Source organism: Carassius auratus, chromosome 29 (genome assembly GCF_003368295.1).
Source record: "Carassius auratus strain Wakin chromosome 29, ASM336829v1, whole genome shotgun sequence".
Lineage (NCBI taxonomy): Eukaryota > Metazoa > Chordata > Actinopteri > Cypriniformes > Cyprinidae > Carassius > Carassius auratus.
In genome coordinates, this window is record NC_039271.1 from 701,770 (window position 1) to 718,919 (window position 17,150).

The following is a 17,150-nucleotide window of genomic DNA, read 5'->3' on the forward strand; positions in this document are numbered from 1 at the left end:
ACCTCATAGACTTTGACTGTATGAATGGAATGTTTAAGATTAATTGGTTCAAATATTTTCTAATAAATAATAATAGTTTTTGGTTTTCATACCCAGAAATATTAAACATGTTGGTGGAATTGATTTTTTTTATAAGGTTGTGATTTCTCAATACAAAACCTCCCTCTCAAATTATAAAAGGTATAGTTATTTTATACTGGAAGCTGATTTATAAATAATTTTACCCCTCATAATTCCCCCACTTGGAACAATTGGTATATATATATATATATATATATATATATATATATATATATATATATATATATATATATATATATATATATTTTTTTTTTTTTTTTTTAATTTTATGAAAATACTTTCTGTGAAAAATATAATTTTCAATGTGTTCACAAGCAATTACATTTTATATAAGGCTTTTATGTTGAAAACCAGTGTGCTAGATGAAGCTCTTAATTTACCATCTTTTAATTTACCAAACAAATTAATTTGAACTTGTAGGAGCCATGTATACTTCTTAAAGTCAAGGAAATACACTTTAAAACTTGTAATATTTATCCATCCTCTGAACTTCTAAGACATAGATTCAGTATTGATCAACAGAGCCTTTTCTCTAAAGAGGATATAACCTTCGGTATTGTCACAAACCACTGTGGAGACGGAGGATTTAGTGCAAGTGAACAGTTTATTTACAAGTGGTAATGTGACAAGGTGTTGTTGACTTCCAGAGCTCTGGAGATAAACACAAGGAGAGTAAGCTTAGGGATGTCAGAGTGGATCGCGGTGGGGATATCTGAGGACATAGGAAAGACAGGTAAGTAGAGAGAGGTCGGACACCAGTTCATGGTTGTTAACGGTACCGGACACTAGAGTACTGAGTTGGACGTGTCTTTATCCTGTTGAGTGATTACTGGAAGCAGGTGCTCAGTACTCCAATGATTGGGATCATGCTTGATGGGAGTCAGGTGTGTTCTAGGATTTCCGGAGGAGGGGGTTCCAGAGGTTCCGGGCATCTGCAGTGGAGGGAGAGAAGGGTTTAAGGATTGAAATGTGGAATGATGGGTGAATGCGGTATCTGGGAGGTAATTGGAGCCTGTAGGTGACCTCATTGATCTGCCTCTCAACCGTGAATGGACCAATGTAGCATGGTCTCAGCTTCCTGCATTGCTGACAGAGACACAGATCCCATGTTGATAGCCAGACTTTATCCCAGGGATGGTAAACTGGAGTGGCGGCATGTCGAACATCAGCAAAGGGCTTGTGTCTCCGTATGGTGCACTGGAGGTTGGATGTGAGCTGAGTCACACAGCAGCTGGGACCAGGGAACATAAATCCTCCCTTCTGGGCATCCCAGCGGAGCAGGTTCATGTTGGGTAGCACCTGATGTCCCCGTTCATGCTCCACATGATGGGGCTGACAATCATGGCTGGAGGGAGTATAGGTTCGGGGTCCGAAGGAGTGACCAGGGAATGCAGACGAGAAAAAGCATCAGCCATGCAGTTGTGGTTTTCAGGGTGGTAGGTGATGTTGAAATTGAATCTGGTGAAGAACAGGGCCCAACGGGCTTGCCGGGAATTCAGTCAATGGGCTTCACAGTGATTGCTGATTTTTATGATCAGTGATTACCGTAAAGGGGTGGTTAGCTCCCTCCAGCCACTGTCTCCATTCTTCTATAGTGAGCTTGATCACTAACAGCTCCCTGTTCCCTATGTCGTAATTCTGCTCCGCTGGGGTCAGTTTCCTGGAATAGTAAGCACAAGGCTGGAGGCATGGAGGCTCACAGAATTGCTGGGAAAAAATGTAAAATCGATGTAAACTATGACTGACTTGTGGAGGAATTCCAGGAACAGCTCATTCATGGAGCCTTGGAAGATTGAGGGGGCGTTGGAGAGTCCATACAGCATAACGCAGTACTCGTAGTGACCAGAAGGGGTGATGAAGGCTGTTTTCCATTCATCCCCTTTGCGGATTCGAACGCATCAGGCAGCAGGTCGACGGCAGAGACCATGGCCTGTGAGGTGGTAAGTGGGTGGAATGCCACAATCAGGTGGGATCGTTGGAGCAACATCAGGCTCAGGGCTCTCGATGAGGGTGGAAGCCACGTGACACCCTGGAGAACTGGTCAAGGAAGAGCGGTGAGATAATGTTGATGGCAGAACAGACTCCAACACTGTCAATGACTGCTCCTGGGCATCTGGAGGCAGCTGGAGACGGCATAGGGAGATGAAGTTTCCAGAGGAGCCCGAGTCCACCAGGGCTGAAACAGAAAGTTCTCTAATCCGATAGAATCTTCGTAGATTGCCATTGTGCATGGATCCGTGGATTAAGATCTTGACCATAGGAGCTTAGGAGAATTTCTGCCGGAGGAAAATCAGGGAGTGGATGAAGCAGTGAGTGCTGAGAGAAGGTTACCCAGCTAATGCAGAAGATCTACAGGAGCAGGTGACTGGGGACCCATACAGTTGAGTTTGTTGGTCTGGTCTTCTGTCACAAACCACTATGGAGACGGAGGGGTTCAGTGCAAGTGAACAGTTTATTTACAAGTGGTAATGTGACAAGGTGTTGTTGAGAGGATAACTTCCAGAGCTCTGGAGATAAACACATGCAGAGTAAGCTTAAGTATGTCACAGGAGATTGTTGTGGGTATATCTGAGGACATAGGGGAAAAAAGGTTAGTAGAGAGAGGTCAGGCACAAGTTCATGGTTATGCATGTTAGACCGGATACTGGAGTACTGCGTCGGAGGTGTCTTTATCCTGCTGAGTGATTACTGGGTGCAGGTGATTGGTATAAATCCTTGAGAATTTCAGAGTTTAAGAGTGGAAGAAGATTATTTAGTTTATTAGAGACGTTTAAAATATTGGAAGACCTGGATAAGTTTTATATTGTATATTGTTTTTTTCTTTTATAGTGCTCTGTTCTGTAGGACATTAATTATAGTTTGGTATTGCCTTTTTGTAATTGTGTTTACTGCAAAACAATTGACGACAAAACATGCTGACAGTTTCAGTACAGATATTGAAAATGACCACAGTTTCTGTTACAAAACAGAATTTTAATGAGGCATAACAGCACATATTGCATCCCATAAACAAAGAAGAGGCAAGCTGTTTTATAGAGCTCACCACTATTAAATCTATACTTAATTCTACAGTAATACAGTTACAATGTAAGTATGTGATTAAGTACAAGTTCACCACATGAGCAGCTTGTTTTGCTGACTAAAGTATTTTGAACAAACCTCTTCTGCTTTCGGCTTTGGTCAGTATCATGTGTTAATCTTCAAATTACAATGTTCCTTATTTGAAATAAAGTTTATGACTGTCAAACAACACAAAGCATACTAAGTATTACCGACCCATTATACATTATCTTGATGTAGGCTATGATATCTCAAAAAAGTTTAGAAGAATTTTTTTTTTTATGTTTTCTCATCTTCTGTACATCTTATAATGTCTTGTGATTCAACACTGAATATTAAAAATGATTTCTAAATCAGCATATACCCCAGATCTCACAGCACAATTCATGTTTTCAGTTTGCAATATATATAAAGAAATGTGTTGAATATTCAGCTTCAGACTGATTTGCATATTTCTCAGCCTGGCTACTGTCACTGAGTTCTGTCTAAAGGAGAAGTGGTGAATCTCTAATATGAGCTAAATTGTGTCGTTTTCACACACAGTTCTCCCTCCGTTCAGTGTAAAGCGTCAGCTTGAGCTCTGTCTTCAACTCTCTTCTCTGGTAAGACATTTACACACAACACACTCAAACTCACACTTACTCCTGTAGCTTTGAATCAGAGCATTTAGAAGTAATTTAGAAGTAATGAATTTATACCAGCATAAGAGCTTTAAAATCATACAGGAATATATATGTATATCTATGTACAATATATCTGCTTTTGTTTATTCTGCTGTAAGGTGAATGTAAATGATGGAAACATTGGTGACGTTCCTCCTCACTGGATCTCTGATACAAGGTCTTATTCTTAGATTATTCCTCTATTTAACAAGATTAATTATTATTATGAAAGCACTTTCATGTGACCTTCATGAAAGTGAAGATTTTTTTATTTTGTCTGTGTTTTAGGTGTTTTGTGTGGCTTTAATATCAATCTACCAAAAAAAGTAGAAGCTCTGAAAGGATCCTGTGTTTTCATCCCCTGCACATTTGATATTGATCAAGAATATAAAGCTGACCTCACTGACAGTGCAAAGAGAATGTGGTTTAAAGTCGGAAGAAGTATAGCTGTGTTTGACTCCAGCAGCCCCAACACTGGACTGTTAAAAGGAGAAATATTTGGCACTGCTACACAGAAAAACTGCACCACAAGCTTTGATAATGTTGATCAGAGTCATGATGGGTCATATTACTTCAGAATCGAAACCAGTGGTAAATTGAAACATAGCTACAATGCTACACAGTTCCAAGTTGAAATTGCCGTAGGTGAGTGTCATATTGTTCATGTGTGACTGGACATGAAAAATAAATCTGCTACTTTTTAAAATATACAGTAACTTAAAGGGATAGTTCACCCAAAAATCTAAATTATGTCATTAATAACTCTCATGTCGTTGCAAACCCGTGAGACCTCCGTTCATCTTCAGAACACAGTTTGAGATATTTTAGATTTAGTCCGAGAGCTCTCAGTCCCTCCATTGAAACTGTGTGTACGGTATACTGTCCATGTCCAGAAAGGTAAGAAAAACATCTTCAAAGTAGTCCATGTGACATCAGAGGGTCAGTTAGAATATTTTGAATCATCGAAAATACATTTTGGTCCAAAAATAGCAAAAACTATGACTTTATTCAGCATTGTCTTCTCTTCCAAAGTTCTAAACACAACAGTTTGCCATATCCGGTTCGTGAACGAATCATTCGATGTAACCGGATCTTCTTGAACCAGTTCACCAAATCGAACTGAATAGTTTTAAACGGTTCGCATCTCTAATACGCATTAATCCACAAATGACTTAAGCTGTTAACTTTTTTAATGTGTCTGACACTCTCTCTGAGTTAAAACAAACCAATATCCCGGAGTAATTCATTTACTCAAACAGTACACTGACTGAACTGCTGTGAAGAGAGAACTGAAGATAAACACCGAGCCGAGCCAGATAATGACTGGTTCACGAGTCAATAACCGTTTGCATAAGTTTTCAGATCACCAGTAGTTCTTTCGGACAGTTCAATTCAATAAACTGGTTGAAGAAAACGGTTCACCGGTTCTTTTTTGCGCTCAACGTAATGACGTCATTGGCGATGATTGTCCTTGATTCAAGCCTTTTGTTTACCCGCGCCCAATCACCAAAAGAATCAGTTCAGTTCAGACGCTCTGTGTGTCGGTCTGCTTCACGCTGAATCACACATGCGCAGTATCACCAGCTCCTCCTTCAAAATATTCTAACTGACCCTCTGATGTCACATGGACTACTTTGATGATGTTTTTCTTACCTTTCTGGACATGGACAGTAGACCGTACACACAGCTTCAATGGAGGGACTGAGAGCTCTTGGACTAAATCTAAAATATCTTAAACTGTGTTCCAAAGATAAATGGAGGTCTTACGGGTTTTTAACAAGTTTTTAATTAAATAATTTGGATTTTTGGGTGACCTTTAATTTTAATTTAATTTTTACAATAATCTATATGATCTTGTAATATCTGACTGCGTCTCTATGTTTCAGGATCTCCACCCAAACCTACGCTGATTGTCTTTAATGATCAGCAGGAGGTGATGAAGACGGAAGAGGTGATTGAGGGAAGTTCAGTGAGTCTGCGCTGCTCTACTAAGATCTTCTGTCCGTCTCGTCCACCATCTCTCACATGGAGCTCGTCTTTCATCGAGAGCGTCACAGGACGACAGTATCAGAGCCAAACTGAGCTCATCTCTGATCTGAACTTCACTGTTTCTCACCGTCATCACAGAGTCACTTTCACCTGCACTGCAACACACCAGATACAGAAGCAGAAAACAACACAGCGCTTTCGTCTGCTACGCGTTCAGTGTAAGACAGTGATTATATCAATCTGTGCTGAATGATCATCTATAATTAATACTGTAAATCATAAAGTAATCACCTGAATCATTTCTCCTCCACTAGATGCTCCTAAAAACACATCTGTGAGGATAAATCCAGCTGGTTTAGTTCTGGAGGGTCGTTCAGTGACTCTGATCTGCAGCAGTGATGCAAACCCAGCAGTGAACTACACCTGGTACAGAGACACTGAGAGACCTCTGAATCCAGTTCAGACCGGACCAAACCTGACCATCAACAACACCGACCCGACACACAGCGGACGATACTACTGTACAGCTGAGAACAAACACGGCACACAGAACTCATCAGTGCTGCTGGACGTCCAGTGTGAGTGTTATGAGTACTGTAGGGGTGTGGCCTAATGATTCACTTGATTTCTTGATGCATCGATTACAAACCCTGAAGATGCAGCAATCTTGAAACATGATCTTTGAATCGTGAATGCGCGGTTTCTCACATTAATCAATTTAAAACGCTAAGAATCAAATTAACTGCAATTTCTATAGTGATTCAGTGCTTTCAAATATATAATCATTAAACTATTACAAGCACAAATTAATTGAGACGTTGAACAGTGTTCGTGCCTTGCACCTCCTCTTCACGTGCTGCACTATTTACCACCTGTGACTGTCACAGGATTGAGCTCACGCTCAGTTTGTCTTACTGACACATTTTTTGAGCAGCTGATGTGTGATCTCACTTTAGTACTCATGGCCAGTAATGCTAACGTGAAGCAGTTTTACTTTTCTGTAGTTTTTCAATGGCTCTCGGTCACATCAACAACATGAGCAGTCCAACGCTTTGCATTTATTGCATGGACAGAGCCAAAATGTATAAAGCATTCGCACAGTTCCATTAAATGATAAATGTGTTTTAACAATGTCGTTAAACCGAATGTACGAAGGAAACTGTTAAAATAACCACAGGATTAAAAACAACCTTCAAATAAGAGCGGGAGGTTTATTTGATAATCAGATTTATGAAAGTAGTGTTTGTTGCTGGGTCAACACAATTTGTTCTCTGTAATAGTTACATTTTTGTTTTAAAACACATATTTAAATGAGTTTGAGAGATTGCATTGGTATCAAAATACGCCGATAGCTATCATGGAATGTTATTGCAACAATATAACATTTTAAACACAAAGTGTTCAATTTGGATTACTTCCTGTATGTAAAGGTCATTGCTGGTTCTGGTTGATCTGAGAGCAGCACTCTTTCTTATTAATTTTCTTAAAGTTAGCTCAATTTCTGACAATTTCATGTGTCACACTTTATTATTGTCTTTGGTGTTATGTTGATAACTTGCAGATGTGACATATAAATCAACATTTTAATATGTACATACTTATTCATATTTCCAAAATGTCCTCAGATCTTAAAATCATCATGACCTCTATTTAAAGATAGGTCTGGGTTTGGGCTGATTTGTCTGTGGTGTTCTGTGTTTCCTGGTAACAACACAGACTCTATAGTAACTTGCAATATGAAGACTGTGGTGTTACTTCAAAATGTATCTGAAATTTCTTACCTTCAGAGCTATTTTATCTTATAATTTAATGTTTTTAGACTGTAACATATTTTAATCTTTTAGAATAAAAAGTACCACAGACCATTGTTCCTTTCTCATTTGGCAGAAATAAGGGCCAAGGTGAACAATTAAACATTATTTTAAAAACTGAAATTTAAATTTTCAGTGAAACTGAATCCTTAAAGTAACTTATTAATCATTACATAAAGTTGCATAACCCTGCTTAATTACCATAACCCTGACATAATTGGATTTCACCAGTGTTTGATTGAAATTATTAAAAAATCAAAATGTTCTTCTATTTTAATCGATATAGCATATTAAACTAATTTTAACCCTTTAACTGTCACCCCGTCCCGTATACATGACGCCTACATTTACTTCACTATATTAAAATGAAATCTAATCTAATCTTGACAAACTATATATCGTTGGAAAGGTCTAAGACTCCCAAATGTATATTTTACCAATGTTTTTTTGTTAAAAATTATGTAGGAGAAGTAATAGATCAATTTATGACAAGAGTTCACCCTCAAAAATCTACATTATAACAAGAGTTCTGACCTTTGTTAAAAAAAAAGACTTCTTCGTTGCCTTTTTCTCCATCACATTTTAGAAATCATCAGAAATAATTTATCAACTTAAAACTTAAAATCTCAAAATTAAACCAGACATTGCATTACCATGTAAATGTTAAAAAAATTGAGTGTTAAATGCATAGCAATACATTTTATTAGAAAAAATGAATAATCAGATTCATCATTCGCCGATGGAGAGGAAAATTTAAATACTATAGTATTTTATGTAATGAAAATGAAATTAAGTTTTCTCACTGAAAGAGAAGTGATCTCATGCTCATAGACGTGCCAGATATCTGCAGCGAATCTGAATAAAAAGCAGAATGAACTGATTTAACGTTAAGAAAATAAGAAATAAATACAATTTATTAATGATGCAGTGCTAATTGACATTATTTATTACAGTACAGAAACAATTATATTTTCTACTTTATTCTGTGCAGAAAATTAATGCTGTACTAAGCATTTAAAAAAAAAAAATCCTGTGAATGCACTTAATGCAAAATCAAATTGTTAAATAAATCAAACCAAATTTAAGCGTAAATTGCATTGTTCTAAATTTGCAAAAATCGTTCTTGAATCGAAATCCTATGAAATAATAGATTGTAAAGTATGACTACATATTGTGCCTGTCTACATTTTTTTCTATTTGTTTAGATGCACCTAAAAACACATCTGTGAGGATAAATCCAGCTGGTTTAGTTCTGGAGGGTCGTTCAGTGACTCTGATCTGCAGCAGTGATGCAAACCCAGCAGTGAACTACACCTGGTACAGAGACACTGAGAGACCTCTGAATCCAGTTCAGACCGGACCAAACCTGACCATCAACAACCTCGACCCGACACACAGCGGACGATACTACTGTACAGCTGAGAACAAACACGGCACACAGACCTCATCAGTGCTGCTGGACGTCCAGTGTGAGTGTTAAAGGGGACATTAAAATTCACGTTTACATTTTTCTTTATAATCCTCAAAAATATAAACAGTCTCAATTATCAAAGTGTTTTGATTTTCAAGCCCCGCCCACGACCGCTGACAGACAGTCCCATATTCACATATTTCTGCCCTCAGCCAGTTCTAAGATGTCTGCAATTTTCTCCACAATCAAGCAGCTTCAGAGACAACTATGTCTTGTAAGGAATGCAGGTGTTTCGTAGATGAATATAAAAGCAAACATAAGAGTATTCATTTTCAAGCCAAACACTAGGTACAAACAAGCAACAGCGGAGCTCCCCGCAGGCTGGTTGTCTCCATAGTTCAGGGACAAAGTGGGCAGCCACACAGAAGTATATCCGGGGAGGATAGTGGTGGAAGATCGAGGAACCAGGTACTGGAGGAAAACATGACCAGGAGCAAGAAGACAAACACCAAGGACCTGACAATACAAGATGGGGTAGCACACATTATATAGGGAAGCAAACGAGCCACAGCTGGAACTGAAAGCTTGTTATGCTAATAAGACACGCCCACTCACCACACCCATACACACACAACAGTAAACATAGCACAGATGTGATTGTATATGAGTCTAAAATAGAGGCTTAAACATGCCGTTTTTCAGCTCTGGAAGTGTTTAAATCAGCATTTTTTTCTCAGATGCACCAAAAAACACATCGTTGTCAGCGTTTCCCTCCAGCTCAGTGATGAGGGGCAATCCAGTGACTCTGAACTGCAGCAGTGATGCAAACCCAGCAGTGAACTACACCTGGTACAGAGAGACAGGGTCTCAGTTTGAGCTCCTCCAGACTGGATATAATCACACCTACATTGTGACAAACCCTACACACGGAGCATGGTATGGCTGTGAAGCTCAAAACCAGCATGGCCTCTGCAATGCTACAATTCAGCTGGATGTTCAGTGTGAGTAAAAACACAGACAGTAAATTAATTTAATCTGATAACCTTAATCTAATCCTTGATAACACATACTGAATACAGTGAATATAGTGCCATTACTACAGTAACTGCAGCAAAAACATAACAATGCTCTGGACAGCACTGAATGCAAAGTGCATTGTTTATAGAGAAAATAAACGTAAATGACATGAAAAAGTTGCAACTTTACAATATAATCATGTAAGGGAATCATACTTCTTTTCACACAGTCAAAATATGACTTTCAGCACTGAAAAGACACTAAGGAGACAACCCCCCCCCCCCACAAAAGTATATGTAAATGGTATAAATTTTACATATAGCTTCAATTGAAGACAATTTTATCATATAAACTATATACTACACAGCATGCTATATGGTGTAATATGTGACATGGTGTGTGCATCACATAGTATGGAGGACTGGCTGTGAAAATGAAAAAAGAAAAGCTGTGAAATGGCAGTAGCACTGTGCCAACGTCTTCATTTACAGAAAATGCTTCTGGGAAGACGGAGAGAGATTTGGTTCCCCTTTTGTTAATGTTTTTGTTACAGACCAACATGTTAAAGCTATGCTACAGCATTTTGAAATGCATGATTTCGATATAACATTTTATGATACTGCACTTAAACCAGTGAAATTACAAGGAAATGTCAGCAGCTCTTCTATAAAGCCAATGCAGTGATCAAACTCTGCTGGCAACCGACAGCATTAGATGCTGCACATTAAACAATGTTTTGGCAAAAAAAAAAAAAAAGGTAATAAAAAATGTATATCAATAATTTAAGTCATGATAACTTCTAATGAAATTATGTTCAACCAACAAACTGCACAGAGTTAATCGTTGGTGGCATAAAAATCAACATAATTGTGTTTACAGAGCTCAAAATAATCAAAATAATGTTTACACATAAAATGAAAATTGTCAACGTTTATCGCCTCGTTCCAAACCTGCATCCATTCAATGTAAGTCAGTGGGTTCCAAAGTTGTTTTCAACATAAATGACAGAATATTCATTTTTGGTTGAAGACTTTTTATATCGGAGTACTACTGTAGTCAGAAGAGTAAATTGAGTTCTTCAGCACAATAATGTCACTTTCACCATTGTGGTGTTTTGTAGACAGAACTAACCCTGACTTAATCATTCTGGCTTGTTCATCTTTTCTATTTTAGCAGACTATTAGCTATTAGTCTATTTTTGTCATGAACACATTTATGTTCATCTACAGTGAACTGAACTTAAATTTACAAAATTAGATAATGTTAATATACCAACTTACTGAAATACTAAAATATGTTTTGTTATAATATAATATACTAAGAACCTGTAACATCAGAGATGTTCGGATCCATGTGCAGTACTTTATTTACAGAGTAGTCAAACAGACAATGATCAGATAACAGCGTCAGGTATGCAGGGGACATCCAAAATCAGAAATAGTACCAGGCCAAGGTTGGGGCAGGTGGCAGAGAATCAAAGTTGGTATACACACACCAAAGTCAAACACGGAAGGAACAAACACAGGGGAAACCCGCTCGGAAATGCCAGACAGAATTAAACAAGACTTTGCACTTATTGAGAGTCCAAACACAGTTTATATAGGGGAGTGGTAATGGGGAACACCTGGTGGTTATTAGCCCTAAGCACGGGATTATGGGAAATGGAGTTGGGAATGGAAATACAAGAATGCCGGAGTCCTGAGTGGAGTGCCCTCTATTGGAGTTCATGGGCACTCCAGCTGATGATAAACAAAATACCACCATAAAATAATATATTATAATTTAAATACATTTAAATAAGATGACTTGCTCTTTTTCACTTCTAAAAACTGTACATTTAACAGTATTTTACTGTAAAATTACAAGAAATGACCTGTTAGACTTATTATTTATGTGTTTAACCAATTAACATGGTTTTACAGTGACAGTTTCACCATAAAAAAAAACATGTTTTTTACACTTTAGACACCATTAAAAATTAATAAAATCTAAAGACATATTTTAACAAACAAAAACATCTAAAAATAAAAATAAAAAATTAAAGAAACTTTAAAATGAAGAAAAAAATATAACAACTGATTCATGATATTAATAAAAACTGTTTAAGTGTCTCAATGATAATGAAAAATAAATACTAATTCAATATGACATTTTAAATTATTATATTGTACAGAATAACAGCTTTATCATTACAGAAGTGTAAAATACAAATTTAAATACATTAAATATCCTGTTTAAATATCCCTGTTTCTTAGGGAACTTGCTGTTAACATGTTTTAACCATGGTATTTTTAGTGTTTTATCATTCAAATTCTGAACATGTTTTACACTGTAGAGACCATCAAGATCTTCTGTATCATAACGATTATATTTTCTCTTTCAGTTGCACCCAATATCTCCATCTCTTGCAGCCGAAGCAGTGTAACGGAGTGTGTGTGTGAGGCTCATGGGAATCCCTGTCCTACACTAGAGTGGCGTCTGTCTGGACGTGTGATCACTAACTCTACAGAAACCTCCATCAGTGAGGAGACGTTAGGAAGCACAGGAGTGAAGAGCGTCCTGAACATCCATCAGTCCCTCACAGACACGGACGTCCTGCAGTGTTTCAGCACAAACAAATACAGCAGCGCCAGCGCCAGCCAACAGTTTCGGGACGTCCTGGACTATTATTGTATATTATTTCAGTAGTATAAAGCATTAAATAGGGTCATTATACTAAAAAAAACACTTTAAAAACAATTAAAATTAATAAAATGTTAGCTTAAAAAGTAAAAGTAAACTGCAATAACTAATTTAACTAATTAAAAAAATATATATTTAAACTAATATATATTACAAAACACACAACAAAATTACTAAAACTAAAGTGAAAAGAAACAAATTTCAATCTTAAGTTTTTGTGTAGCTACTTTGTATCGCTATTTAGCATATTTAAAATATTTTAACTTTAAACTTAATATCAAATCAGTGTTATTTTTTATTAATATTTTTAATCACTTTATATTTTTAATATTATCATATTAAATTGTAATTTTTTTGTAATTTAGCGTTTTGTAATTTTTAGTATTTTTTATATACATTATTTGTGTGAGTCTGTATATTTTTTATTCTTACATTTACATTTATTCATTTAGCAGATGCTTTTATCCAAAGCGACTTACAGATGAATTATTATTATTATTAATTATTCTTATGTCAGTTTCAGTTATTTTATATCAGTTTAAAGTAAGTGAAACTGGTTCCTCAGAAACTTGCTCAAATAAAACATAGACTTAACAAAACATTTTTTTTAATGGTTTTGGTTTTAGTTTTAGTTAACTATAATAATCCTGAATCTCTTCATTATTCCTCCATCGACTTCTCAAACGCTGACCCGCCGTCAGAGAGATCATAAACACAGAGAACAACACCTCAACATCTGAGACAGAGCCCAAAAAACCAGACATGACAGCAAAGATCACAGACACGTCCTCACCGGCATCAGAAGATGTGATTTATGAAAACACGAGCCATCGCTACAGACAGAAGGAAGAGCTGGTCAGCGCAGATGATGCTGAAAAACAAGACTGAACCAAAATCTTTGAATCTTTGAGCAACAATTTAAGAGATCCTTCATCTAAAAATAACAATTACAAACCTACAGAACTTTCTTTCATCTGCGGAACATTAAAGAAGATATTTTAAGTGTTTATTCCTGTTTATACAGGATAGATCGCCCCAAAAGACAAATTTACTGTTAATGTACTCATCCTCAGGACATTAATGATGTAGGTGACTTTTTTCTTCAGTAGAACAGTAATGAAGATTTTTTTATCTATTTTATTTTCTTGGCGATTCATAAGATGCAAATCAGCAGTTACAGTCACTCTGAAAGGCAAAAAAGCAAAAAAAGTTCTTATGAAGCGAAACGATCTGAAGAAGAAGCTGAACATTATTTACAGCAGTATCACCTGTAATCCAGTCCTGCATGGTTTATTTTTAATATGTATTCTATTATACACCAATGTATTTTATTTCCTATTCAAATATATTTATTTTTATTGCAATTTTTTACTTTTATTTTTTTCTTTACATTTTTAATTATACATTTTGTTTTAAGACATGTACTTCATTAGCTTAATTTAAATGTCTCTGAAAAAGGAATAGCCTACAATCTCTAATAATAATAATAATTGAATAAGTCTATTTAAATGATAAACCAAGATAAAAACGAAACTGAAACTGATATAAAAGCAGGCGTGAGGAACTCTCAGTCTGATGTGTGTGGAAGAAAAGTGTTTTATTTAATTGTTTGATTAAATGACTTACAGATTGTGTTGCTTCCAATTGTACTCCCAGAGTCATCAGACTTCCTTCGAAAAACTCTCTGCATCAATAGATAACAAATGAGGGAAAAAGGAGAAATCTGGGATACAGTTAATAGATTTTGATATTTGTGAATGACATTGTGGCTGTATAAGTTCTGTATAGTTAAGTATATTCATACCGCATATAAATCTCACAAATAAATATCTGGTCTTTTAAAATTAAAATGGAAATATTTGAAATAAAAAAAATTAAGATGCAAGATATGAAAGATTTTTACCCAGTTAAGGCTTCAAGTCGGCATGAAATTAAAACTGTATTTTATACATTTTATTGTATAAATATTATTCTGAAGAATAAATGTTTTACTTTTTAAACTTGTATTTTTTATTTTATTTTATTGCCATCATTTAACTTTACAAGCAACATTATATAAAAACAGGCAATAAAGAGCAAGAATGCCTTTTACAAAAGAGGAGTTTTGGACATTTGACATATTTATGAGTAAAGAATTTGATATTCAGAACTGTAAACTTAACAAAATTATTGACGTGATTGAAGTTTCCATTACAATAAAAAACATTCAAAAATAAATGTTATTATTAATATCACTATTTCTGTATCTAAGCACATAAAACAAGAGTCTGGTGTCCTCTGGTGGTGAGTGTTTCTTGTTGTAATCACAGGAACTGATGTGCAGTTTCCATCTGCTCCACTAGAGACAGAAGAGACTTCACTTTCAGATCATTGACAACATGAAAACACTTTCAGTTTCAGTTCAGATATTACAGATGACAGCTCTGTCACAGACTCTTCATATTACAAAACCAACACAATTATGTATTGCCTCTATGCTGAATCTGTCAAATGTCTAAATGTAAATGTTTACAGTATCACACTTACTGTACAGGAATAATTAAATGCTGTAGAAGTGAGCAGCTCGTATTGCTGACTTTAGACACAGACACCTTACAAACAGACAGCAGTGTTCTGCTGAAATCTCTCCTGCTTTCAGCTTCTGTCAGTATCTTGGATTATTTGAAGTAAACTGTTAAACTAAATTCAGAACATGAGAAATATTACCATAACACAATGTTGATATACAGTATAATATCTCAAATAAGTAAGAAATGCAAGGGATGAGAATAAAAAAAAAAACATGTTTCCAGCACAGTGTTCTTGGATTTCATTTGTAATGTGATTCAAAATGTATTCCTGAATATGGAGAATTATTATCAACATGAACACTGGATCTCACATGATTAGTTTCCATGAGATATAAAGAAATGTGTTGAATATTCAGCTTCAGACTGATTTGCATATTTCTCAGCCTGGCTACTGTCACTGAGTTCTGTCTAAAGGAGAAGTGGTGAATCTCTAATATGAGCTAAATTGTGTCGTTTTCACACACAGTTCTCCCTCCGTTCAGTGTAGAAGCGTCAGCTTGAGCTCTGTCTTCAACTCTCTTCTCTGGTAAGACATTTACACACAACACAAACATACTCACACTTACTCCTGTAGCTTTCAGATTCTGAAACGTTAAGGTTTGAAACATGTTCAAGATAAGAATTACCTGTTTTTAAAATTGGTCTGTATTGTCGAAAATATCTAGAAATAAAAAATCTAAAACTTCATTCTAGAAATAATGAAATTATACCAACAAAAGAGCGATAACTTTTTTTCATTCAATCATTCTATCAATCAACAATGTCCCTCACACACCTGTAGATGATCGATAGGTGCATAGGATACACAATCAAAAACAGCTCCAACATTTCTGCTTTTTTCATTCTATAAAATGTCTTCATTTGTTGTTTCTTCTGCTGTAAGGTGAATGTAAATGATGGAAACATTGGTGACGTTCCTCCTCACTGGATCTCTGATACAAGGTCTCATTCTTAGATTATTCCTCTGTTTAACAAGATTAATTATTATTATGAAAGCACTTTCATGTGACCTTCATGAGATAAAGAGCAATAAGTTCTGCAGAAGTGTGTTCTGCTTGTATCCTCTGATCGTTTACTTCCTTCGATCTGTTTGTCTTTGTTTTAGGTGTTTTGTGTGGCGCTAAAATCAATCTGCCGAATAAAGTAGAAGCTCTGCAAGGATCCTGTGTTTTCATCCCCTGCACATTTGATATTGATCAAGAATATAAAGCTGACCTCACTGACAGTGCAAAGAGAATGTGGTATAAAGTTGGAAGAAGTAAAGCTGTGTTTGACTCCAGCAGCCCCAACACTGGACGGTTAAAAGGAGAAATATTTGGCACTGCTACACAGAAAAACTGCACCACACGCTTTGATAATGTTGATCAGAGTCATGATGGGTCATATTTCTTCGGAATCGAAACCAGTGGTGAATTGAAACATAGCTACACAAGACCTACATACTCTCAAGTTGAAATTGTCGTCTTAGGTGAGTGTCATATTGTTCATGCTGCTTCTATAGTGTGACTGGAAAAAGAAATGTTCTACTGTACAATATATACCTTCATCACTGGATATGATAATCAACATTATCTTGTAATATCTCTGTCTGTGTTTCAGGATCTCCACCCAAACCTACACTGAGCATCTTTCCGGATCAGAAGGTGATTGAGGGAAGTTCAGTGAGTCTGCGCTGCTCTACTAAGATCTTCTGTCCGTCTCGTCCACCATCTCTCACATGGAGCTCGTCTCTCATCGAGAGCGTCACAGGACGACAGTATCAGAGCCAAACTGAGCTCATCTCTGATCTGAACTTCACTGTTTCTTACCGTCATCACAGAGTCAATTTCACCTGCACTGCAACACACCAGATACAGCAGCAGAACAC

The 17,150-nt window shown here is 36.3% G+C and overlaps 1 protein-coding gene across 1 annotated transcript in view; it reads left to right on the forward strand.

Annotated features, from left to right (window-relative positions):
• Positions 1–3,689: 3,689 nt before the first annotated feature.
• Positions 3,690–17,150, forward strand: part of LOC113047792 (B-cell receptor CD22-like) — a 34,666-nt gene continuing 21,205 nt past the window's right edge. The window contains exons 1-6 of the mRNA XM_026209085.1: positions 3,690–3,743; positions 3,923–3,981; positions 4,092–4,448; positions 5,690–6,010; positions 6,107–6,370; positions 8,809–9,072. Of these exons, the coding sequence (XP_026064870.1) occupies positions 3,933–3,981; positions 4,092–4,448; positions 5,690–6,010; positions 6,107–6,370; positions 8,809–9,072 (1,255 nt within the window). The 5' untranslated portion in view covers positions 3,690–3,743; positions 3,923–3,932. The remainder of the gene's footprint in view (positions 3,744–3,922; positions 3,982–4,091; positions 4,449–5,689; positions 6,011–6,106; positions 6,371–8,808; positions 9,073–17,150) is intronic.